Source organism: Syngnathus scovelli, chromosome 14 (assembly GCF_024217435.2).
Source record: "Syngnathus scovelli strain Florida chromosome 14, RoL_Ssco_1.2, whole genome shotgun sequence".
Taxonomy (NCBI): domain Eukaryota; kingdom Metazoa; phylum Chordata; class Actinopteri; order Syngnathiformes; family Syngnathidae; genus Syngnathus; species Syngnathus scovelli.
This window is the reverse complement of record NC_090860.1, coordinates 11,309,620-11,335,497: the sequence shown is the minus strand read 5'-3', so window position 1 is coordinate 11,335,497 and position 25,878 is coordinate 11,309,620. Positions and strand designations below refer to the sequence as shown.

Sequence of the window (25,878 nt, the reverse complement as noted above, 5' to 3'; positions counted from 1 at the left end):
AAGGTGGAATAGGCTCCGTAAGGCTCTCAGAAAGCGGGATGAACTTGTCTTCTCCTTCGCGGCCGCAGTGAGGGCAACCGGGGCCGCGTGAGCAAAACTCCAGCCGCCGGTGGCAGCTTTTTGTGGATTTATTGCTGTCTCTTCCCGACTTACAACGGAACACATTTTGAGGTACGGCTATATGTCCCGTTTTGATGTTTGTGTGGCCGGACATAAGCTAACATGAGCCGGGGCGGCACAAGTGTTTCAACTGCGGCAAGTTTCCCCCCCCCTCCAACCCTCCTCCGCTCGATTTTAGCCCAAAAAAATGCTCAGGTGTTTCAATGTATCTTCGACGCGACGAGAAATGTCACTACTCGACAGTTTTAATCCACATTTGGCGGTGTTTTTGTCATATTTATTGCTATTTTAAAAGGTCTCACCGGGCCACGACGACGACAGGTCTCTCGGCTGAAGTTGAGAATCTCCGCGAACATGAACATGCCACAGCTGCCTGTAGTCACTGCCAAATTGCGTCCATGAAACCGCTTAATCTTATCTGTATTTATTTTTAAAAATATATTCTAATCATTTATTTTTTGCTTGTCATCTGTTCTTTTTTTATTTGTTATTTTTGCTTGTTTAAAAAAAAAAAAAAAAAAAAAGTAAATTGGTCTGGCAGTAAGCTAGCAACAGAGAGACTTTGTACCCGAACCAACCAAGTGATTGTTTGGGCTTCTCTTCCGTTCAATCCAATCCAAATAACTTTAAAACACGTTTAACTCTCCAAAATGTGTTTTTTTTTCTTCTAAAAGTGTGTTAATTGAAAGTACTGGCTTAATTATATAAATCACAGCAGGAAGCTGTCACACAGCAGGGCAGGCATCTCGTTGGGCAGCAAAAAAAAAAAATTAATACCTTTTGAATTTTTTTATTCGGCCTTGAAGACAGTATCTGCTATCATAAAACGTCACTTTTATTTTTATAGCACCCAATCATATGTTATCTCAAGGTACACTTTGTGGATTAGGTCAAGATCTACCAGGAACTTAAATAATATATTTGAAACATTTGAGAAGTCCACTTTCACAGATTTCAAACTCTAGATAACACAAAGTCTCTTTATGGAGTGTATCAAGTTGTTTATTGTTAAAGTTAAAGTCCCACTAAACAAAGCAAAGACATTTTGTACTCAAAACAACCACATAACTTCTACTAGCTTAATGCTAACAGTGCAAAACTCCATAGACAATGTAAGGATTAGCATCGATGTTGCTGTGTTATTACAATTTAAGCAATGGATGTTTATGCTTCAACACAAACACACACACATGTTTGTGTTCATTGCATGTGTTGTGCTATAGTGCATGCACTGACCCGAGGTGGCTAAAGGCAAAACAGTGCAATGTGTGTCCTGTACTACCAATAGCGCAGTGTGTCAACGATAGAATAGGTAGTTGTCCTGGCTGCAAGAATAATCTGCCAGGTGGGGCTCATAAAAAAACAGCACAGGGAGCGACTGAGGTGGTGGGAACTTGCCTTGACCTGTTTGCAACATGAAGGTGAGCAAGAAGAAGGAAAAACATTACCAAAGACTTTCTGGAAAGGCGGGCTGTTGTTCACACCTGCTGAGACACGGCTTTGAAGCCGTGCAAATCTGCACGAATGTGTTGATATATTTGCACGTGTGTGCGAAAAAAGGGTTTTGGTTACTTGCTCCCTGGGATGGAGGTTTTGAAGTTTAAGATGTAACATATAAGGCAAAATGATCCAGTCTTAGGAATTTGTGTGCTAACTTTCGGCTCGATTCAACTCTTATGAATCACAATGACCTCAGTGAGTGAAAATCTTCACACCCATCTCGGAATATCCTTTCAAGCTGACTGTGTCCTGCCTCTCTTTTGGCTCTGATACTATCAATACATTTCCTGGTTGACTCGCCCCTTCCCCCAACTCTGTGTCTTCGCATTCGAACAGTCCTCATTGTAAATTTTGATTGAATTCTGAATAGTCTTTGTACTTGGAGATTTACTAGCGCTAGTTTCCTTGAATGAACTTGTCTTGTTTGACCAAGAAGACAAATAGTTTGGACCACATCCTGGTTGAGAAGTTCTTTCTAATCATACCTCTCCCTCTTCTCTAAACTATCCCTTGCGTGATTGGTTTTCCACTCGCCCCATAACGGCCCCACAAAACTAGCAAGTATGGCCCGCTTTGGGTGAAACCAAAAACTAATCATTAGGGGTGTCCAATAAGTGTAATTATCAGCCTAGGCTTTCGACCTGAGGGATTACACAGTGGCTAAATGACCGTTCCTGGGGATTAAATAAAAAGTATTGAGGCTTTCTGTTAGGAGAATCAAACCGCCGGGAATATATCCAACCGGGCTTGTCAGCGGTAGCGTTCCGGCCAGTCGGCACATCAAGTTTTATTCACAGAGCCCCCTGCTGTTAGTGAAACATGGTAACATTAGTGTGGAATTACAGCAGACGTCAAGTTACGCAAGTGCGTTAAAACAGCTTGGAAAGATTTTTATTTTTTAGCCGGAAATTATTACGGTAAAACAGGTGATGGTAACTAATAAAACAAGCAGCGGTATCGGAGTAATTCCGGAATAAATGTGCAAAGGTCAGTTGATTCTCAAAGCACGTGCGGCGTAACCGTGATATTAAATGCAATGGATAGCGCATGAAGAATTAGGACCGGATGGTGCCGATTATATTTAGTGGTGGACCCGCTTTTAGGCCTGCTAAACTTTCTCGCCCCGGAATAGAACGGCATTGTACATTGAGTGGGATTTTACGCATTACAAAAAAAGCTTCCTCTTGAAATAGCAGCCAGAGAAAACTCGTATTCCAGCCTCCCACGACTGTGTGTCCTTTTCCAAGTGTGTGTTTTGTGATAATGCCATTAATGGGCTCAGTATCCGGGACGGAGGCTGTTGACAATGTGCAGGACAGCTGGAGTCATTGTCCATTAGCAGATCTGCCGGGAGATAAAAATAATTTGGATGTACAGCTTTGACTTTTTGTAATAAGTGGTAAAGATGGCTGTTTTGGAAACGTGCCGTCACTGACCGATGTGTTTCAACAGTGTCCCATTTCTGCCGTTGCTACTGAGGAATTTGTCCTTTGACTCCTAGCAACAATTAAAATATGACCTACATACTTTATATCTGCTACACCCTCATCGAGTTCTTTATCAGCGATCGACCGTGACACTCTTGTGATTGCACTTGAACTCTGTGTACCATTGCGAGAGTGTCTGTCTATGCCAAAGCGGTTTTTGAAAGATTCTGCTCCCGGCCGTGTACGTCTGTCATCAGGTTTTAAGAGCTAATATGTCAGTCACTCAGCAAACAGTTCATGAGTACGTTTCGGAGCTGAGATTTCACACTCTGGCACACCCACAAACCTCATTCCAGAAAATAGTCTATGGCCGTTTAAGAATCCCATGTTGAAGCCGGACAACTCTCTCGCGTGTGTGAGGGTGAATGAAGCCCCTTTCGTAAGACCCCCGAAAGCATGCCAACAACTTCCTCATTATGGGCAAAGCCGGTGGGCCCGTTTTGGTCCAAAGGAGGCCTTCCTGCTGGAACCCGAGCAAGAACTCCATCGTGAAGATCTGCATTGATAATTACTGAAATTGAAATCTTCTTTAATTTGAATAGATTTTGTTTTAATTGAACTCACGGAAGGTTTACCAAACTTCACTGCAGGCTAATTATTGCTATGCGCTTCAGACCTCCGCCGCAGATCTGCCGACTATTCTGAGTCATCAAGTTTAAGGAAAATCATTTGAAGCTTTCATTTGAAACTCGAAACTACTGACACGCCACCTCAATTGCTGCTTAAGGGGAAAATCCTTCAGTTCCACTGGGTGACACGCAAGCTAGCTTGTCAACTTAGCAATTATTTGAAAGACATCTGCTTTCCTTTTTGATTCAAGAATTCTCTTTTGTCTTTGAATTTTTCAATAGGTGTGGCATAAAGGAAGAAGGCAGCTATGTCAAGAGAAGAGATAAAATCTTATTGTTACACCTTGTTGGAGGTCTTTTGATCGAGATGATAGCGGAGAGGTAGCACGAGAACAAATTTACGAACCAAAGGTTTCGGATATTTTATTGCCCTTTAGCACTTAACGCATGTCTTCCATACTTTGATACCCCCATTTTGTGTGAATTATTCACAAGGATGTAACGACAATCCGAGCCAAGCTTCCAAACTGCTTCCGAATGCCATAATTCAGGTAATTTATGAACACCAGTTGCCCCACGTTGTCTTCCACAAGGCCGCTCTTCCGTGGTCCATGTGAAGGTTCGTGAACTAGCACGTGTAACCTAAGAACATCGTCATCTGGTCTTCGTTTAGCTTCCATCAGGGAACAGTCAGTGTCAAGTCCAAAGATGCTACGCTACAATGTCCTTCATTATTTGTAGCTGTGTTAGCTAATCATTAGCATGTATAGCTTCTGTTGCGCTAATATCTTTCAAACAGTCTTAATGAGTAGTTGCTGTTCAAATTTTGTTCCCTCGAAACGCAGTGGCGAGGTTACTTCGGGCCATTTTATCTTCACACACGTGACTCGTTGTTTTGCTGAGCCCAAATAAGAAAGTACCTTGATCTCTAGTTTTCGTTCTGATACCGGGCAGGCTACCTTGTTTATGGTTCCTAGGAAAGAAGGAAATGGTTTTCAAAAACATGTAGGAGGCACAGTGAGCCAACACGCAGGGAGGTGAGAAAGACGGGATGTGGGCGCTACATTTCTTATGATTTTTTTTTTTTACTTTTATACATGTGCTTGAATTGACCTTATAGAAATAGAGCCCCCACCATACTACCCCGCTTTCCTCGCCTACTTGGCCAAGGAGTATTTTTGGACATTAATGAAAAGAAATCCGAACTACCTTCCCTGAAAAGCCGCGTCTGGGTCAGCTGGGTGGAAACTTGCCTTACTAATGTTCTTAACATTGTCTGTGTGATCCGTGTGTTGTTAAATGTGCGTGCTTTCGGTGAACTGTACAGCGCAGGAATGTTGTGGGTTTGGGGGGGGACTGGGTAGGCTTTGGACCTAACAGGGCTATATCTTCTAAGGAGAGGTGAGGTGGGGGTGGGCTAGGCGGGGTGTTCAGGAGCATATTTGGCATATTTCAGGAGCCATTCCAGTCTGGTTCAAGGTGCATTCTTCTTGAAGAGTGACCAAGCTGACAGACCAGAGAGGGAATGAACGTCACGCTCGCATTGTGATCCTGATGATGATTCAGACTAAATCACTAAGACTTCAAATCTCAAATTCTAGTATAGCGTGCGGTGTACTTTGAGATAACCAACCATCTGTCCTCCAACGATCAAAAGCCTCTTTACAAAAACCTGACAATTTGGTAAAGTAGATTTGACTTTAGACCAGCTCGGACCAGGTCTAATTTGCGGCGTAACGCATTAGAATCTTTCGAGCCATGATACTGAATAATCAGTGAGGAAAGCAGTGGGACTGATTAGTAGGCACACATGGAGAAGATATGATCAATGACATCATTTATCAGATTGTCAGATTGACTCTACAGCTGAGTTAAAAAATACATATCGGATTGGTGGGAAGTCCAAGTAAAATTAGGTTAAATAAATCCCACCTACAGTGGCCCAACATGTACTAAACCTCAGCAACATCCATAAATGGCAACATGTTCTTCACCCAGCAGCTGCTTTTGTAAGTCTTGGATACCAAGTTTACCATTTTGATTGTTTTTCTACCCAGTACTATAATATCTCTCCTTCAACATCCCCTCCCATGACTACAGTTACTGCTTCGCTCTTCCAGGATTTATGAGGCTTTAGTCTGTTATTTGCAGTCAATTGGCCACTGACTGACGCGACAGCGGTTGGCAGGAGTTTGTTGTGGAAGTCAGAACTGGTGCAGGGCTCAGCAGAAGTCGGGTTCATCCAGAGGTCCATGAATCTGTGTTTTAAGGACACTCTGATGAGTGACACACTTGACTGTACGGATCTGAAGCTTTGGAATATTTTGTATTGTATGATGGAAACCACTATGACATTTTCACAAGTGTTAGCCGTTAATAAATAATCAAATAATGCTGTTTTTTTTTTTGGGGGGGGTGGATGCCTTTTGTCCTCACGCGCTATATCAAAGTACATTGGTTTGTCTGATGTCTTCATCTTTTGATTTCAAAGGAAAAATCGAAGTCAAGTGTGCCACATGTAATTCCTTTGAATGGAAACTCATAAAAATGACTCCAAACAGCATGTTTGTGGCGACTGAGCACTTTTACTTCTCCTCGGGGTTGTTGTCACGTCTCTAAATATGACATTTAATGTTTTGTTAAGTTTATTTATTAAAAAAAAAAAAAAGGAAGCTGAGCTATGTGCTAGCTAGCTTAATGCTAACCCCTAACGAAAATGCCATAGACAGATATCAATCGCATTGATTGGTAGAAGGGAGCCTGTGATTGGCTCGACGACTGCCGATAGTTTCATTGTCCCTGTGTTGACGCTTGGGTGACTTCCAAAACTTGGACCTTCACACAGGCTTCATGAGTTTTGAGATAAGTTAGATGAACCGTACAAGGGGAAACGCAACACTCTGGTCCAGGTTTTGGATCTACAGGGGCGGTTATCAAAATAAAATTCCTTCTGCAGATTATTTTACTTGTGATCAGCAAATATACATGTTTTCAGGGAGAAGAATGTTGGGTCGCCATAGCAATGTGGCTATTAATCACATCCCCTGTTTTTTGCTCGGCTACTGCTTTGTCTTTTGTTATTTTTTTTTTGTCTTCACCTCTTGGTGGACCCTGAATATTTCTCCGGTTTTCATGGAATTGTCAAGCAGGTCAATCCAGTTAACAAGTTCAAACAGAAATGAAAATAATTCTAATTATTTCCAATCTAAATTCTGAATGGGCTAACTTTACGCCGTTTGATTTGTCTCGTCCGAACGACAAAAAGACAGACAGTCTTGTGCGAGTCATAATGACGTGACAGCAAGTGTCAGAGGACTGTTTTCTCCAGCAACAGTTTATCTTGGACGCTTAGAGGACGGTTGTCTGGCAGACCCAAAACCACAGCGCAAACAGCTCATCAATGGCTCACGAGACAACAGCCTCAAGCAGTTAACAGCGGTTCAAAACGGCAACACAATAAAATAACTCAGAATAAATAATCTTCTCTTCCTTTTCATAATAGCGCCCTTATTTAGTTTGAGACGCTTATAGATGGATTTAAAAATCAATTTTCTTCATTCCTCCATCGGCCCTTTTATCGGTATGCCTCGATCACTGCGGTGCAGATGCTAGCAGACCAGAACCGCTCGGCTATTTCCAGCGCTTCATTTCGGCTTTGTTATTTTTTAATGATTGTGTTATTTTGGTTTCATCCAACTGTTTCTCGTAACATGCCATTAGTGCTTTTGAAGCTCATTCTCACGATAGAACCAACAAGGCCCAATAGCTACGGCAGCTAAAGAATGCGCTGGGTTTGTCTTTTGTATTCGCAATTCCAATGTTGAGTAAGTCTCTTCTGTGATTGTATGAAAGTCAGGTATTGTTTGTTAGTCAGGTAATGTTGAGTAAGTTGTTTTGTTCTACAGCAGAAGCTCCTACCGATATTTGTTGCCATCACCTCAGGCTGTTTCTACTTGAACGAAAAGCAACCAGGCGGATCTATTTGTATAAAAACAAGTTAATGATTGACTCTTTGTTGTCCTTAGCCTGGAATCACTTGACAGTTTAAGGTGGCTTTATCGTGAGATAACGCTTTTGGAGTTGCGAAAGGAATGCACTGGTCCCAGGAGCCTGACAGGAATCGTGTAACGTTCGCAGGTCCCTGAGAGCCTCATTTGTGCACTGTGGAACATTGTTGAATACCAGGCATATTTTATGATCCAACCTCAGCCCGTTTCCTCCCTTTCTCCAAGCGTCTGGGTTTATTTGTGAAGCCCAGCCACTTTGCCCCCCCCCCCCCTACCTCTTCACTTCTCCGTACAATTTCACTGCATTTATCCAGTTTGACTATATGACTATAAAAGTTTGCTGAGGTCATCAGATTTTTGGAGGTATGATTTATTGTCCATGAGTGTTCCTGTAGGTGTAAAGATCACAAATGTAAGTCGAAAGCTTCTGGTTCTTAGTTTCTATTGCCCCCCGAGTCCCTCAACTGGTAACAAAGTAGTCAGTCACCCTAATAATTTAAGATTTATAGTTTTAAGTTATCGGATAGTTAAGGCTGCTTGTCCTGTTGGCCTAATTAAAGGGCATAAATTTGCTTAGACTGAATGTGTTCCACATGTGCGACATTTAATTAGCATGACTCATTTTGGGGTCATTAAACATTCTGTTGCATGGGCTAAAGTTTATAAACTTAATTGACCAGTTATCATATTTTTCTGTTTATTGTAGCCCTAACCCTAACCCTACTTTCTATTTTTCAAACATTTGCAAGACGTCTTGATCGTGTACAGAAAAACAGTTGTATTCGTATCGTTCACAAATATTCAGTTAGGCCCCTACTGGCCAAACCCAATATTACATCTGGTGCATACTTTCACAACTAATCTTGTGCAACTAGTAAAAAAAATATATTAAAAGTGCTTCTAATATAAACATCCACCCCTCTCATTCCACCCAAACCTCCGTTCCGCTTTTCCTCCAGGTGTGTACCAAGCTAAAGAATGCTGCTAAATTAGTGCTTTAGCTAGCTAGCCGCAGCCGCCATGCCAAGAATTTCAGACACAATTGACCTTAAAAGGAAACGATATCAGCCTATCAATTCTGCACCACCAGTCAAAGAATGGCTCACTCCCGCTTGGGCAGGGTCCGACTCGCGCAGCAACAACAACAGCACCAGGAAGTGCTTGGCAGCTGAACTTTGAGACTGAAGAGAAATAGCAGAGCAGCCGTAGAAGTAGCTAGTAGCTTCTGTTTATTTTATAAGAGTAGACCAGCGTTAAAAAAGATCGCCTCCAGAGCTATTTTCAAGCTTTACTAAGATAAAACTGATATGAGAATCACAACAATCGTTGCACTATATTCTTCCGTAACTGGCCGGCAAAATGAAAGGTTGATCACAACGCAAAGGAATGCAGTCAGACAATAACAGTTCGGGGTGCCACCATAAATGGTGATAATAGTTTTAGGATGATTGTTATGCGGTGGAATTGCATTAACATTAGGGACGTAGCAAAATACTGAGTTCGGTTGGAATGATCTGTCTTTTCAAGATGGTCTGGTTTGCGAAATCATTCCCTAGCGTATAGGCGGGATGGTGCTAGCGATAGCATCAATGTCAAAACATGTCGGTATCACATCAGTGAATTTCACAATGGTTGGAAACTTGGCTCAGGCCTTCCTGTACACTGTCCTCTGGGTAGTAGATGGTTGTTTATATGCCCTGCGATTGACCGGCGACCAGTCCTGGGTGTACCCTATCTCTCGCGTAAAAACGTACTCGAATTACTGCGATCGAAAAATAACCGTGTACGTTAGCTGCGCTGTGAAGCGTCTTGTGTTTTTTCGGTGGAACAAGGAGAGCTCGAGGGCTGTTAGTCATTAGATATCACTACTGGTTCTGCAGGTTTCCAGTCAAGTTGGAAGCGCCGAATGGTTTTCTGTCTGACAGCTTGTCGACCAAATTGTCGCTCCACCTCTCCGTTGCGTCGGAATGCAAATAACAGCGGGAGGAGGAATGCTGTTCAACACATGAGAAATCAACTCTCGCTGCTACTCCCACCTTCTCTTTTGCTCCTTCTGTCTGCGACATTCTGGACCTCCACTTCCTGTCTCTCGCCGTCCTGCTCCCCTCTGCGCTTTCTCTTTCTCACCCTCGTCCTCGCCTCTTGCAAGGCATCCTGTCCGCTTTGTTTGACTTGGGCATTCCTTTCCTCCCCGAGCAGACAAAACAACCCCAGACCTCTCCGAGCTACACACACACACACACACATATCCTGTTAATCACTCAGGAAATGGGTGCCCATACACACGCCTGGCTAGTGGAGGCCCGGTTGAAGTTTCAGGCCTTGAAAGTTTCTCCGGCGAAGGAACTTGAACACGATCTGTCCTATCTTGTTTTACCTTGATGGGAGTCCCGATGTTCACGACATACTCTTCTGCGCTTCATTTGAATCCAAATATTTTGGTTGAAAACATCCATTTTCCAATGAGGTCACTTGCTGCTTGTCAAAATTCACTTGGCGCTTTCGGTTTTGGTCCAACGGTAGGTTCAAATAACTTTTATGTATGAATATACCACATTTAGAAGCTAACTTTTAGCATGCTGGCTAACAAAACAAGAATTCTACGATACTTCGGAGTCTCTATCATTGTTCCAGTGCAAATGTAATGTTTTGAGATTTTGTCAAAACATTACATTAGATTCAACCACCGAAACATAAGCTCGGTCAGATGCCTTCAAATGCGTTGGCAATGTCGTTTCGCAAAAATCCAAAAGTAGTTAACTCATTCTGCTCAGCTTTTCCGAGGCTAAAATCATCTCAGACTTTTTTCGACGGCAAAATGAGTGGGCTCCAACGACGCAATTAATTTCACACAGAATTCTTGAACAATCAATAAATCAATTTGGCTTATCCCTGCTTCGTTTTTTTTTTCCGAGTATATTCAACAGAATTACAAAGATGCCACAGATGGAATACATTTGTTGCATCAAAGCGTTCTACTCGAGTGTTTATTAAGAGACTTTTGGCTGCAATCAATGTTTTCAGTGAACAATTTATGAATGTACTACAGCGTTTTATCACACAGTGTGGAAAATCCCGTTTTGCGGCAAAGTTTCTCAACAATCCAATGACATTTTTCCACACAAGTCGGATACAGGCCGGAAATTTGGGTGACGGAAACACCGACGTGGCGGTTTAGGGTATGAAAAACCGTACTTTGCAAAGAGTAACACGAGAATGCCAATAATGTTTGTTCATAAATATGTCAAGTAAATAATGAATGCCAAATATAATAATAAGGTATGTAATGATGTTATATTGTGGCTCTTGTCGTTAACCAAACTAGTAATTTTAGTGATGACACTTGTAAGTAAGAAGCGTCACACATTAAGACTTTTTGGGTGGGCCATGAGCCATGTTTTGGTGGCCCTGTCAAAAAATGAACTGGTTTATTCCTGATTGAAAATGACACTTTTTGATTTATATTTCATATTTAGCATTTTTACATTGTATTTTTTTAAATATTACTTTTTCCAGTCTAAAATTTAACCAAATATTTAACATTTGCCGGTAAGGATGTAAACAGAAACCAAAATTTGGTACAAAATTCAAAACATGTCTCTTTTTTTTTCAGTACAGTCACGCTTCATTTTTATTGAGCTCAAAAATTTGACCGTGCTGTAATTTGAAGTTCTTCCGTCTGCCTCCACTCTCATCCTTTTAATTCAACCCAGACTGCTGTCTTAAATTGGGATTCTCTGCGCTTAACCAAACATATGGAATGCTACTGTAGTGGAATGCTTGTCTTCTGTGTCGTCTGTGTTCTTCCGTGTGTGTGTGTTGAAGCACTCGAGAACTTCTCGGGTCGTTGTTGATGATGATGATTATGATAATAGCGTGTGTGTTAGTGTGTGTTGGTGTGTGCGTGCCAAGAAGTGAATGGGGGCCTTGTGTTGCCGTGGCCAAACATGGCTTGTCTGCTCATGCATGAGTCGATGGCAAAGCCCACAAAACACGTATCCACTCCCGGGATGTTTGTTTGACTCATGAAGGTCAGACGTGAGCAAAAGGTGCCATTTTGAAATTGTATTTTTGCTAACCACGTCGTTTGTTTGTTTCCAATCACAGAATGGCGCCTTGGGGAAGAGGACTTTAACATGTCAGGGATGAAGGATGTTTCGGAAATGTGAGTTTTATCTCCTTCTACTCATCTGCTGTTCATTAAGAGAATAGTTTGATACTGAATTTGTCTCTTTTTTTTCCTGTAAATAAATATAAATTAGCTTTTTTTTATAGCTTTACATAAAAACTTTAGTGTCTCTTAAAAGTCCATCGGGTTTAACCTCCTTCTCCCCGTCGTCTTCTTCATCCACCTCTTCCTCTTCACTTTTTTGTCCGAGCGTGTTTCCTGTCGGGCACAAATGCCGGCGCCAAACTTCCTTCCCCGGACTTTTGCACAGGAGTGGCACACTGCTGTATTTTTCAACCACGCTACACGCCGCTAATGTGTTTCTTGGTGTCAATAAAAACAATATGGAGCCCCTTTTTCTCTTTTACACAAACTATTCTCGAATCTAGTCACCCTCTTTGGTGCATAATCAGCCTTCCACAAAATTACAAACAGAACATGTATATATGACCTATGTCATTTGTCTCAGCTGTCAACATATAAACACTTTTTTTTTTTGTGGGCCTTGATAATTACCGTGATTACATTTCAAATGGGCGTCTGAATTAGTCACTCAGCAGCGTGGCGACCTCAGTTAAATTTGACAGCAAATTAAAACGAGATTGTCGGCCATTTTGTTTCCCCAATATCGTTACAATTCACTCCCATTGACAATTTTTCTCCTAATACATGAGTCAATATTATCATCTGATATACGTCATCCCTTTTACCTCCTCCCGCTCTTCTGCCGTCGCCTCTCGGCAGCCGCTTGCTGCATTCCTGCCGCAGTAATCCACTCAGGCAGCTTCCTACTCTACATTCTGCGGGCTCGCTTCACGCTCACCCCCCCTTCTCTGGCTCCGTGGCCTCCTCGCGTTTGCTTTTTCTCGTGAAGCTGACGCCAAAGGGTGAAGGAGTCCACTGAGCAAAGCAGACAGGCAGAAGGTGCAAGGATAGCGTGTTAAGAAAATTTCACGCACATATACAAAATAAGACACTTTTTGGTTCAGGGTTTTTGGATGTTTAGTTGAAGATCTAAATTGTTTAACCGACTAAACATTGAAAGTCTGAGGCTCCATTGTACGCATACTATTGGAATAATAAACACGCTGACCGGTTTTGGATATTTGGAGAGTTGGTGGTCCTCCAGGACTGCCTTAGGCTGGAAGTTAGTTGAGACTGAATGAAGAACTGTTAGTTGTTGGTCATTTTGCCTTAACGTCTTGATTCAAGAATTAAATTTGGGGTAATCGTCTCAATAAGCTAATGGTTTTCCCGTCCAGTGGTGTTCATTAACCTGCCGTCATCCGACTCAATTTTCAAAACAGGATTTCTGTCAGGAGACGTTTGAACCACAGACGTACTTGACACTTGATTTACTGGCAGTTCCTTCACACTCCATCTTCCAGCACATCTGGGATGAGTGCGTTCAGAAAAAAAAAAACGGATGTGAGGTAGCGGTTTGGCCATAAATCTCTTTTAGCGCTTCGATAAGCTTGCTAATGCATTTGTACGCTCAGTAGCAACTGGTTATTTTTTTTCTCCTTTCCTGGCTGATCTGCCTCGTCGATGTCATTGACACTCTGCAGGCCTGTTTGGGAAATCAAAATAAAAACGAGCATCAGTGTTCAACTAGAACCGAGCGTGTATTAACTTCATCTTTACGACTCCCTGGCTCAACGTTTTCTCTGTCTGACTCACTTAAATCCCACGGACGGCTCGTCGACACGTTAAGTGTCATCGTGTTGCCGTGTTCTCTTGTCAGCATCAAACTGTGACGCAATTTAGTTTTTTTTCCACTTCACACTTCGCACAGAAGTTCCGCTGACGTCCGCTGATAGCTGAGAATGCTTCGACAGCTGTAAATGTGAAATAGTAGCCGGTTAGCGCGACAGTGAAATATTTCCACGCTGTAAAAAATGACAAAACATCTAAGCCTTCATGTATGATCATTATGGAAATGTTAGAGCCGTATATTTCCAAAACATGTTGTTCCAATTACAGTAGTCTCGTATCATTGACAAAAAAAAATGTGTTCACCTCAAGAAACAAGCTCCGTGACTTTCCCTGTCCTCTGCTTAGAATGCACCGCAGCCTTTAATTTCTTTACCGATTTTCGTTGAGGCTGACATGACAGCGCAGGAAATGACAAGCCAAACATTATGCGCAGCCGTTCTTCACTTTCTTGGAAAAAATGCAGGCCAAGCACCAGCTCGCCACCATCTTGTGGCTTCCATTGCTCCGCCATCATCTCGACACGGCACACACATTCTCAACGTCCTGCACATGGAGGATATTATTTTGCTTGGACTTGTTATTAACCACCATCTTTTGGAACTTAGAAGTCGCTAATGTCAAGTGCAAGAGTGATTTTTTTTTTTTTTCCTTTCTGCTTCTGGTGGGGAGAACAGAATGTACGAGAAAGGCGGCAGGCAAGCAGGAAGAGTGGCTAAAGCCTTAATGATATGGTGTCTGATTGTAACCTTCGTGTGAGAGAAAGACAGAAAGAAAAAGAGAGAAACTCAACTTTCCAATAAGTTTTATTATCATCCCCCCCACCCCCCTCCTTTCGGGAACATCAATATCCGCCCCGCGGTACCTTTTATGTGTTTTGATGTGTCATAGCCCAGTTTGGTGCAAGACTAGCAAAACATACTAAATTTGGAATCATGGTTCAACATTCCACTTACAGCTGAGGAAAGCAACTGCGGAGCTTCAAGCCTCCGGATGTTGACTTTTCTAACCTCTCACTGTTGAAATGATTTTTTTTTTCCCCTTGCTTTTGAGTTTCCCCCGCCTGAGTTCACAATGCAAGAAGCTGACTTGGGGTTTGCTTTTATTACAGTGTGTCATTTTAAGCTGTAGTTAAAATTAAATGGATGTTTTGTAAATGTCAACAAGATAATAAAAATGTTTTTTTAATGTGGTTGTCTAGAAGGCCGTGTAATTCCACTTTAATAGTGATAAGAAAGTACCGATACCAGATCTTATCAATCCGATACTAGTGTTGTTTTTAGCTGTTAGAAAAATCGTGGAGGTTGCCGATACCAGCCACTGATATCAATCTGACAATAAGTAAGTCATAGTAGGTGCTGCCAAAAAATTAAAAATGGATGACCGGGCACAAATGGTCAGACTTTGGACACCCCCCTGGTGAAAGTCATCAAGCGTTCCCTTCTCCCGTCATGAATGCGGCTAATGAGGGCCCAGCCCCTGTGATAATCATGCTTCAGGTATGTTGATTAGTTTGGCAGAGGGTAGGCCCTTGCCACAGTCGTTTTGCACGCGCCGCTGCCCATAAAAAGCCACCGTGCTGGTGTGCGTGTCAGAGGGAGATGACGCTAGCCAGTTAGCTTTACAAAAGCAAATCTCAGTCGACAAGCCCATGCAAGACACGACGATATTATTGACAGGAGTATTTTTTTGCTTCCCTTTACCTCAAGTCCTCCTCACGTCGTTATTTCCTGTCTCGCCTAAACCCCCAGACCTCATGAAAGTGCGAAATAATTAGAATAAAAGGCTCTCTGCATCACAGGGCTTTCAGGAACGTAATCGGTGCCAGATTGACTTTTCAAAGTGTTTTTTTTTTTTTTTAATGCTGAACAAGATGTTTAATAAATTGTGTGGCGAGTACTTTTTTCCACATTAAACAAAACAAAGGAAAGTCCGTAAAGTCATTTGGGAGTAAACCCTGATGACAACTTGTCGCAGCTCATGAGATGTTTACGGCCGTACTAGATTTTCTTTTAACGGTACAAACAGTTTTTTGTTTTTTTTTAAAACAACATCAAACGCTCTTTATTCCGAGCGGTTTTCGCACTCTTTGAACATGAATGAGGGGAGACACGAAGGGGAGGATTAAGAGCTGTCGACAAGTGATGATGTCTGCAGATGTTCGGTCCCACCCTCAGGCTGATCTCCTCTCATGGTCGATAACGGCGCCTGCTTAGCAAAATGAAACAGGATGGGGGGAGGGGGGGTGCAGTGGGAGCAGGAAAGCCCACCACCTGAATCATTCATGAAACAAACTGATAGATGGAGGCTCTGCTGACAGTCGGCTTTTTGTTTGCTACTAATCGGCGTCATGTATGGAGGTCAAATCATCCCTTTTCCACGAAACCGTATCTATTGATGCTTTTCCATTAACTGATGGAAGTTCAAAATAATTGAACATATTATTAAATAATGTGTCCTGTGTATTATTTTGAAGCAGGTGTGTGGGGGGGAGCTGTGATGTTCTTATCTTGATAGTGTTATTGAGAAATGCCGCTGTCAGCAGAAACACGCAGGCGAGTAAAAATCAATGTTGGGGAGATTGTATTGTACAGTATGTGTGTGTGTGTGCGTGAAAAATGTGTAGGCGTGTCCATACTGACATGTGGAACCCCCACAGCGCCTTGTGAAAGGACAAAACAAGGTGAACAGTGAAAATAGTGGTTCAATGATAAAGGAAAGAATCGTGTTAGCATCGCGTTTGGCTAGCACACTGTACTCTCATTTAAAATAAGAAAACAACATTTCTGTTGATTGTGTTGACATTTCCGCCATTTTATGTCCTTGACATAAAAGACAAAAGGATAAATAATAAATAATTTCGAGTAATAACTTTTGGGCCACGCTCTTCAATCTATCACTCCGATTACCGAACGACTATCAGTGACTAAAGTGATTTTTTTTTTTCTTTCTCCCTTCTATAGATGACATCTAAACATCACGCTGATGGAACTTTTCTTGTAAAAAAAAAGAGCACAAAGAGATCAAAGCCACTTTCACACTAGTTGTCTAACATTGAAGGTGAATTGATATCAACACAACCCAAATGTGGACCTCTGCCAAGGCTCAAATAACCTGAAGAAAACACAAGGCACTAGAAACGCAAGAAAAACTTTGTAGCCATGTCTGACATGACACATCGCCATTTGCGGCACAAGCTACAAAGTCTCAGTCGACGGCTCGATGAATTGGAGGAAGCCACTAACAAGCTGCAGAAGTCTGAAGATGAGTTGCTCGACATCCAGGTTAGTATTGAGCGATGTTTGCAGAACTGATGTATGGAAATATTTTAATCAACTCTCACCAACAGGACAAGATCATCCAGGCAGAAGGTAGCAATTCGTCCTTGCTTGCCGATGTCGAGTCCTTGAGGAAACGCCTCTTGAAAATCCAAGGTAAAGATGAGGAGGTGCGCAAAGCTGAAGACCTCTGCCGGACTGTGAGAGAGAAACTGGAAGAGGAGGAAAATCTAACCATGGCGCTGAAGGCCGAGATCGAACATCTCCAGAGGAGGATGGCGGAGCTGGAGAAATTAGAAGAAGCTTTTGGGAAAAGTAAGTCCGACTGTAGCCAGCTCTGCCTCAGCCTCAATGAAGAGAAGAACCTGACCAAGAAACTCTCGACCGAGTTGGAGACCCTCAAAACACGTTTAAAGGAAATGGAGGGGTCTGAGATGAAACTGGACAAAGCAGAGCAGACATTAGCAGCGGAACTTGACAAGTTTAAAGGAGTCTGCCAGACCTTTGAGAATGAACACAAGAGGATACGAGAGAAACAAAAGGAAGATGAGAAGATCATTTTAAAGCTCACAGAGAAACTGGAGCGCCTTGGCATGTCTGTAGATCCTGGTTGTACAGACTTAATAAGATCAAGAATTGAAGAGGAGCTATCCTCCACCGGCATCCACACCAGTAACTTGACTGGACGTAAGAAGAGCCTCGACTACAACATTGGCCTGCTGAATAAATCTGAAAATCAGAAGAACCTTGCAGGGTCACCTGAGGAGGACAATAAGGTAAAGGAGTTGACGCAAGAAGTTGAACGTCTGAAGAACCGCCTCAAACAACTAGAGATTGTAGAGAATGACTTGAAGAGCTCCGAGTCAAAAAACGGCGAGCTTCACAAAAAGTTCCAGATGGAACGAGACCGGGCTCGCCAACTGAGCGAGCAGGTGGAACAGCTCAGGACGCAGCTGTGCAATAAAGGTGGAATCGGAGGCCACCGAACTGTGGATAAGCAAGGCAACGGAAGTGCTAACATCTGCCCCAACAGCCCTGCCAAGCATCTGGAGAATGGCAAAGCCGAGAACGAAGAGCTCGCCAAGGGAACGTTCAGGCAAGAGAAGCCTAAATACCGAAGCGCCGCATCTGTCACCGAGCCCAGCTCGCCTAAGCACCGAATCAGGGAGCTATCTCCTCAGCACAAGAGAGAAACCAAGCTCAGAACTAAAGATCTCAGCAACTCCGAGGAAACCTCTCCCATGTCTCCTAACAGAGCCATCAGTCCTGCACACAAAAGTAGGCGGACACCCAAAACCCCCAATCCTTTTTCCGATAACGGAATAAGAGAAACGGGGAGAGGAACTGAGGAAAGATCATACAAGGGAACAATGTACAGCGCTTTGCATACACCTTCCAGTGACGTTAAAAAAGTGTCCGTTCTTAGCCGCTACCCGCCAGCAGCTAATGACCAGAAGCCCCTGAGGACACCTTACAGACAGGGCGATGGGGACGGCAAAAAGAGCAGAATGGAAAAGATTTCAAAATCATATGGAGGCAGCGACAGTGAATCGACCAACTCGGATGTTGTGCCTGAGAGCAGCACCTCCGTACCAGACAAGGACGCTGAGCTCCCTTCAGACCAGGAATCAACTGACCCACTTCAACATTCTGCATCCAGCCTATCCAAGGCCAATGGATCCTACAAAGCTTACAGATCCAACGTCAATCAACTGCTGCCAAATGACCAGGGGTCTGAAGGTCATTCCTCTGCTTCAGAAACAGAATCTACCGGTTCGAGACCTTCTGAACCAGAGACGGTGAATGAAACGACTACTACAACTCCAAGCAGTAGGACTGCAACCTCGAGATATTCTCCGTATTCTCACGTCAAAGACTCTCATTCAGAGGGTTCTTCCTCCAGAAGTTCCTTCGATGAAGAACTGAGAGCACATTTAGCTGAGGGAGGCAGGAACACCCCATCTGGTCTGGAAGTCCAGCGGGTTTGCAGTCCACGGGAGGGGTTGAGGTCAAAAGCAGTCATCAAACCTGCCATCGTTGAGATCGACAGGAAAGAGATGATGATTTCTGAACCCTTGCCCGCCAACGGAAAACCCAAGATATCCACCAAACCAGTGTTGACCAACACCAGTAAGATAACCAGCAGTATAACCATCTATCCCAATGACCCGAGCTCCTCCAGAACCAGCAGTCGCAGCAGCAGTGTGTCCAGCGAGCCCTTGTCCGCCAAGGAACGTCACACATCCACCAGTAACTTTCTCATCGGTAAGTTCACTTGACCCTTCCCATCTAGTTTTGGTTATCACCGCGTTCCGACATTCCCATTTCAAAATCTGTGCTTGATTTGGCAACAGAATAAAAATACTTTATTGTTACATAAGAAATATGATGAATACATAATCAGATGACTCATCTATTCAAACTTCTTTCATTGGACAGGCCCAAGTAGCGAGCACCATGGCAGCATTTCAATCCCTTACGAAATCTCCATCCCCAAGAGCGAGCTTACCCTGCGGTCAAGCCAGGACCAGGACCCCGGAGCGGATAACCACAATGATTCCTCATCCAAGTCGAGGATTCACAGTTCCTCCAGAGTGGAAACAACCACGAGGCACACGGCCTACCAACACAGCAGCTTTAGCCACCCGTCTCCGGACACGACCACTGCTGACCTCAACGATTCTTCTGTCTTCGAAAGCTCCAATAGCACCACCACTTTCACCAGCTGGCAAAACCAAAGTCAAGAAGAGTCCCTACCAGACACGAAGAATGTAACCGTGAGAAGCACTTGGAAGAACAAAGGCCTCGGGTCGGATGAGAAGGAGAGACGAAGAAGGGGGGTCATGGACGGGGTTTCTGAGGATGAGGCAGAATCTACAACAACATGCAGGGCTTACCTGGCGAAAACCGTTGACTCTGATGACTCCAGGAGCTATGGATCTAAAACCACTGGGATTGTTTCTGCTCTGAGGAGAGCCAAGCCATCCCCTTCGGATGTAAGTTTAAAAACCGATCAAAGGAGCTGGTAGTTGGATGATTCCTTTTTTTTTGTCCTTGCAGATGTACATGCGGACTATCGACAAAGAAGCCGACGAATCGCCGCTCCTTCGCGGCGGAACCGCCAAGTCCGTCCATGCGGACACAGGAGCCTTCGGAAAGACTTTGCCTCACGCGCCTGTCACCTCTCAGTCCTGGAACCGTTCGTACTCGCAACGACCGCAGGTACAACTCATCCCTCCAGATATTCCGAAGAGTTTCCACAAATTCTCCCGGTACTTCCATGTGTCTTCCCAAACGGCACAAACAGAAGGGTGGGCCGAAAGGTTACGCAGGGTGGAAATGAACAAGCTATTAACAAGTGGAAAAAAGGGCTTGAAAAACCTCAAAGAGTAGAAAATAGTTTTCCTGTATTTATCCGCGCCACCTGCAAGATGCGTGGCGTAAACATGCCTGTAGTTTTTGTATTTATGTGGTCTTGCGTGCAGGATTTTCTTCATGGGTGTAGACTACAAATGTCCGTCTGCTTATCGACTGGCCTCCGTGGCTACGATAACATGCCATTCTGTCACATATGATAAAGTAGGCTGGTCTGGGAAAGAATTTTCTTTCCTTAAAACCAAGCAAACATAGTACAGTAGGAGGAGAACCATTAATCGTCGTTAGTCCAATTTGTCCGACGATGACATTGAAGAGGATTATCCATTTATGGGTGTTGTAGATTGAGGCTGAGATCTGAAAAAAATCCAGATCAGGCAGTTTGTGCCGTACTACCAGCAGCATAAATGAGTCCTCGCTGGACTGTGGTACTGGAAACTCAGTCTGTCATCTTCAGCCAGACGATTCAACTAATCTTCCTTCTTCCCACCAACCCACTTTCAACTAATTGGCTATTCAAACCTCGGAAGGAATAGACTCTTCTATTTGTGGAATTCCGTCATGGTCAGGGTCCGCCTCATCTTCACACCATGGCCTTGACCGCAACTCTTTGATTAGACTTTGAGTTTGTCTCCTCTTATTGACCCCCCGTCTAACATCAGTCATCCTTGAGTGGTGCTGGTTACCATGGAGCCGGTCGGAGGATTTCAAAAAGACCACCCCCCCCCTCCCCCTCCTGTCAGATGTGGTCATTCAGCAACGACCTGATCTACTGCCTGCCTCCTTCATTGAGTGTTTTGAGCATTTAGAGAATTTCCTAAAGCCATTTTCTTGATTTGCAGCCCCTTGTTCATCCTGATTTTTGGAGCAACAAACCTCATTTTGGGTAACGGCGGTTAGCGACGCAAATTGACCAGACTGCAAGAAAAACACGGTTCATATAGTGGTCATTGCTAGTCTTCTTTGAATTATTATTTTTTTTAATAATGTTTGGCTTGGATTGTCTGCGTATTTTTCGGTGGTCTGTTCATTCCCAAGAGGTTTGGATAAATACAGCTGCAGTCAGGACAGTGGGCGGTGGGGGATTAGTATGTGATTGCAGTGTCAAAGGTTGACAGCGGAGGCTTGTTTTATTCCGACCCCGTCAATGCGTCGTAAAACTGGCTTGATTGGAGCAGAAGAAGCTGGTCCAAATCAGTGCCATTCCATTGTTCTGAGCTTTAGAAAACTCTACATTTAGTCTATGGTAGGAATAAGAAGATTGCAGATGTCAGCAAGCTGGAGTCCAGATGTACCCCAACAAATCAATAGTCGTTAAGGAGGGGGGGACACCACATTGCTGGGAGACCTTGCAGACAGCCTGACCCCAACAATCATCGATTTTTTTTTTTTTTCTAAACCTATGGTATTCATGATGAGATATATACATGAATTCCGTTATGTAGGCATCAGGAAACCTCATTATGCTTACATGAATGAGACCTATGTTATTCCAGCTAATGAGAAAGACACCAAAACCATCCCGTGTTGAGTCTGAAACCAGAGGCCAGGTCTACCGTACGTCTGGAATACGGCTTTTCTGTCCGACCGCAAAAAAAATAGCTTCACGGTCACTTCGGTATAAACCCCTCATCCGGATTAATCAGGCGTGACCACCAATTATCGGAAACGTGTTACCTGAATTCTAGAATGTTGTGTATGGGAAGAGATGATTTCATAATTTGTCTTGGCTTGACAAAAGCATTTTTTTAAATTGCATGCGAGACAAAGGGCAGACGGTTTTTACGTGGCGACGTAATTGGTTCTGCAGACACAAGCCCGTACATTCATCTCGAGCTACAATGTTCCAGTCGACAAGTTTCCCCCGAAACATTTACATCCACCCAATGAAACGCATTTTAGCCCCCCACCCTCGGTTTGGGAAACCCTGATTTAGAACAACCTGTCAGCCTAACAAGCCAGACTGACTTCAGCGTTTTTCTTTATTGCCAATTTTCCGGTTTCAATTTTGCATTTGGTAGCATTCACGCACGTGAGCGGGAGCTGTTTTGCGCGATGACGTCCGAACTTCTCAGTGGCTTTCTTCTGCCGGGACACATTAACAGCATTTATAGCAGGCCTGATGTTTCTCTTCGCCAAATATTGACTCAAAGCCACACGTGGACGTGTTCACACACTCGGCAACCTACTTACGTCTGACCTGGAAGAACATTTATTCTGGAAGACGTGACGTTTTATTGTAAAGTAAGGAAAGTATGCGTCTCGCCGAGCTCAAGTGAACAAAAAGAATGTTTGTTCGACGGAATTCCCCCGATGGCAGATGTGAAGCCGTTTTCAAATCCGACCAGACACACAGCTGCCAATTTTTCACGTGTGGGGTCTCTCCAAAAGTTTATATAACTGACTTTGGATCCATAATTCACAAGGAAGCAAAACCTTCCTACCAATTTTCACTTCACTTTTCTAAAACCTGACGTTTTATTCCCAACAGCGTCTTGTTGCTTAGTAGGCAAGAGTTTTAATCCACCTTGGCTTGCAGCTTGCTGACCATACAAGGAGATGATTGCCACCCTCACGTTTCCTCCCCTCAGCAGGAAGTGACCGCAAGCGGCCACGCCTACTCTGCAAGCTTGTCGGGTGACTTATTTCCTGTCTGTTGCCCTCCGAGACACAGCAAAAGTCCAGCGGGGCTCTAATCGAAGCTAATTAGCTCCGATGGCTATTAAAAAGAACCTCGAGGCCATTCAAGCAGGAAATATAATCACAGTGTTGGAAATGACTGTAAAAATCTCACTTTGCGAGGTCACTCGGGTTGAGAAGTTTTTTTTGGTTTGTGACCACATTTACAGTTTCTCACCTACTCATTTTTTTGACCAGGGTGCAAATGCCGACCCTCTCTCATGGAGACAACACCTGGCGGCCACAAACTCCGTCCCCCTGGGGAGCTCCTACGAACGGACGGCCAAAACGACGGGCGTGTCGTCCAGAGGGGAGCAGTGGTCCGGTCGGGCTCAAGCGTCGCCAAAGAGCGGCGCGGGAAGCCGGGCGTGGACCCATCGTCAGGCGGAACATCATTAGCAGGTTAGCGCTTAGCTTTCAATTTCAGCGGATTGGGTTAGTTGCACCCAAGTTTGGGTTAACATGTTAACTTTTCTTTTTTCCAACAGATTAGGGATCTCCCTGCACCATCTCCAGCTTCTAGAACAAACAAAGACAAGAAAACAATCACAGCCATGTTTAAAAACAGACACAAACTTAACTGTGACCTTGTTTGCACATCGAGACGCAAGTATATGCATCCGGCCCGTTCCATGGCGAAGGAAGGGAGGGAGGGCCTCGCCACCGCACGTATCCTCTTCTGCTTGTTTGGATGTATTATAGTCACCTCATAGTCATGACAAAGGAGAGGTTCCAGCGAGGACCTTATCAGTCCCGGCCCGTCACGTCATCTCACAACAACTGCTGCTGCGTCATGCTGATACTTGACAAAGGATGCTGACTTGTCGGACCAAAAACAGGAAGCGAATTACTCGGTTCTGCAAAAAAATAAATGGCTGGGGATCCTTAATATGGGAATATTGTCTGTTCAACTTCAAAAAACTTCACAGGAACTGATCAAAGTTTCATCCTCCCCAGAAATTCTCATATTTCAAAAGAGGCGTCCTAAAAAATGTCCCCCGCTCCGGTAATTCGCTTCCTGTTGCGTTCTCAATTTTTTTACTTGCTCATTTCTTTTCCTCATTCAAATGCGGGAATTTTTTTAATCACTCATAAACTGGATTTCCCATGGTGCTTTATTTGCGTTTTTAACAGGCGACTGTCCTCATTCGGGTGTTTGAGAGACATTTGCATCTTAGGTTGATAGCAGACACTACTTTGCACATCATCGGTGACCGGGGCGCAATCGGGTGAATTTTAGTCACACCCTGGCCAAATTTGTTTGAGTTAAAGTAAAATTTGCAATAAAGTGGAAAAAAAAGTCATGTTTAGATGTCGTCACAAGCTTTCGCAATACATCCAGACGCGCTAAAATATGCTAGCAGTTAGCAATACCCATTATAATCGTAAAATGTTCTCAAAATAAAAATTTGCTTTAACTCAGCATTTTGGCCAGGGTATGAATTATGTATGCAACATTATGCTTGTGATATAGCGAAACAATTACTGGAAATAGCAACAACAGCCATGCTGTCGACATTATTATCCGCTAGAAACCTCACGGACTCTCTATCGAAATGCAACGATGAAATGTTTAATCCTTAGCCAAGTGCAGTTTTCCTTTTGAGAGTTTCCAATCTCTGCATCCCATCCGAACATTCCTGAAAGGCGGAGCTTGCTCGCTTAAACCCGGAGAATGGCAAACTCAAATGCTTTCTTTAGCGGTGTTGTTAGCGTGCTAAGCTACTACGCCAATTGTTGACAGGTTTTAGGTTTGGTTCTAGTTTGCTTCTCCCAGAAAACAACCTCTGGCGTATGTACAAACATTTTAGTTCGAATTCAACTTCAGATTAGTGCTTATTTTTCCACCCTCCCCATTGTTGTTGGTGTTACTGGGTAGACTGTAATCTGCACTTAACCAGCACTTAACTTTAAGATCTGCAATGGATTATACCCCCCAACCCACTCCATACCTTTTATTTGTTTATTTTATTTTTATTTTTTTTTTGCTGGTCAAAACCTGCTTTGTGTGTGCACCTGTTTGCTTTCATTTCACCAGATTGATGCATCAGAGGAATGACTTTTGGGCCCCCTCTATCTTAACCTGTGCCAAAATCATTCCGCCATTTTTAGTCCAGCTGGATCTCCATTTTATTTCCTGGAAGAAAAAAAAAAAAGATGTCTTATTTTGGAAAACTTAGAAATTTTATTTAAGGTAAAAAATCATGTAATTTTGTAAAGTGGGCCTTATTAATGGAATATATTTGTCCATCTTGGTTTCAAGAATATATATATATTTTTTGTTGTTGTTATGACACACTCCTGGAGAGTTTTTTTTTTGTCTGTGTTTGTTGTTTAAGTACATTTCTCACAACCTGGGGTTAGGGGGAGTCCCATTCGTTTTTGCCGCTAGCTTTTGGGTTTGTATGTCTTCTGCTGTTTGTTGTGCCAAAGAAAGAAGCGTGCACACAAATAAGAACTTTAGGACCGTACCATCAATCAAACCAGGCGGGGGGGGGCAAGGGTTAACTGTGACGTGTTCATTATTTGTGTAAATTCACGTCGTTCGCAAACATAAACATGTAATCACAATAAAAAGGCTTTTATTAGTTTGTATGAGCTGCCGAAGTTGGAGGGAGGCGGCTGCTTATATATATTTTTTTCTCCTCACCTTTTAGACTTAATCCATTGTGCATGTTTTAACTCTCCTGTGGCATGTAGGTAAGCTGCCAACTGTACAGCAGACCATATGTATTCTAATAAAAAATAAAAAGCAACTCATTTGTAACACGCTGACTCGGAGTAAATCTGTGCTTTTTAATACCTTTTGCTTTTGTTGGCAGGTTTTTTTTTGGGTTGTGGAATGCAAAAAGTCAGCGGTTCGCTTCTGTCTCACACAGGTGTTCTTTTTATTCCTCTACAGGTTGCTCATTTTGTGTTTTTATGAATACACCCCTGATGATTAGAGTAGGTAACACGCTGTGTGTATTGTCAGTCATCCAT

The 25,878-nt window shown here is 43.3% G+C and overlaps 2 protein-coding genes across 2 annotated transcripts in view; one reads left to right on the top strand and one right to left on the bottom strand.

Moving 5' to 3' along the window:
* pacrg (PARK2 co-regulated) overlaps positions 1 to 619 on the bottom strand; it is a 109,574-nt gene extending 108,955 nt beyond the window's left edge. The window contains exon 1 of the mRNA XM_068652995.1: positions 423 to 619. The gene's annotated coding sequence lies outside the window, so the exon portion shown is untranslated. The remainder of the gene's footprint in view (positions 1 to 422) is intronic.
* Positions 22 to 25,663, top strand: luzp1 (leucine zipper protein 1). Its single transcript, XM_049739581.1, has 8 exons — positions 22 to 171; positions 11,791 to 11,848; positions 16,528 to 16,848; positions 16,914 to 19,107; positions 19,282 to 19,838; positions 19,903 to 20,064; positions 23,095 to 23,298; positions 23,385 to 25,663. Exons 3-7 carry the CDS (start codon positions 16,726 to 16,728, stop codon positions 23,293 to 23,295), a joined length of 3,237 nt encoding a protein of 1,078 aa, XP_049595538.1. The 5' UTR covers positions 22 to 171; positions 11,791 to 11,848; positions 16,528 to 16,725; the 3' UTR covers positions 23,296 to 23,298; positions 23,385 to 25,663.
* The last annotated feature ends 215 nt before the right edge of the window (positions 25,664 to 25,878 follow it).

What these genes read in the sequence shown, in the direction of transcription:
- luzp1 (XM_049739581.1), top strand. Translation starts at nt 16,726, where the DNA reads ATGTCTGACATGACACATCGCCATTTGCGGCACAAGCTACAAAGTCTC. An exon ending in CACCAGTAACTTTCTCATCG is followed by an intron (nt 19,108 to 19,281) that starts GTAAGTTCACTT and finishes TTCATTGGACAG; the next exon opens with GCCCAAGTAGCGAGCACCAT. An exon ending in CGTACTCGCAACGACCGCAG is followed by an intron (nt 20,065 to 23,094) that starts GTACAACTCATC and finishes TTTTTTGACCAG; the next exon opens with GGTGCAAATGCCGACCCTCT.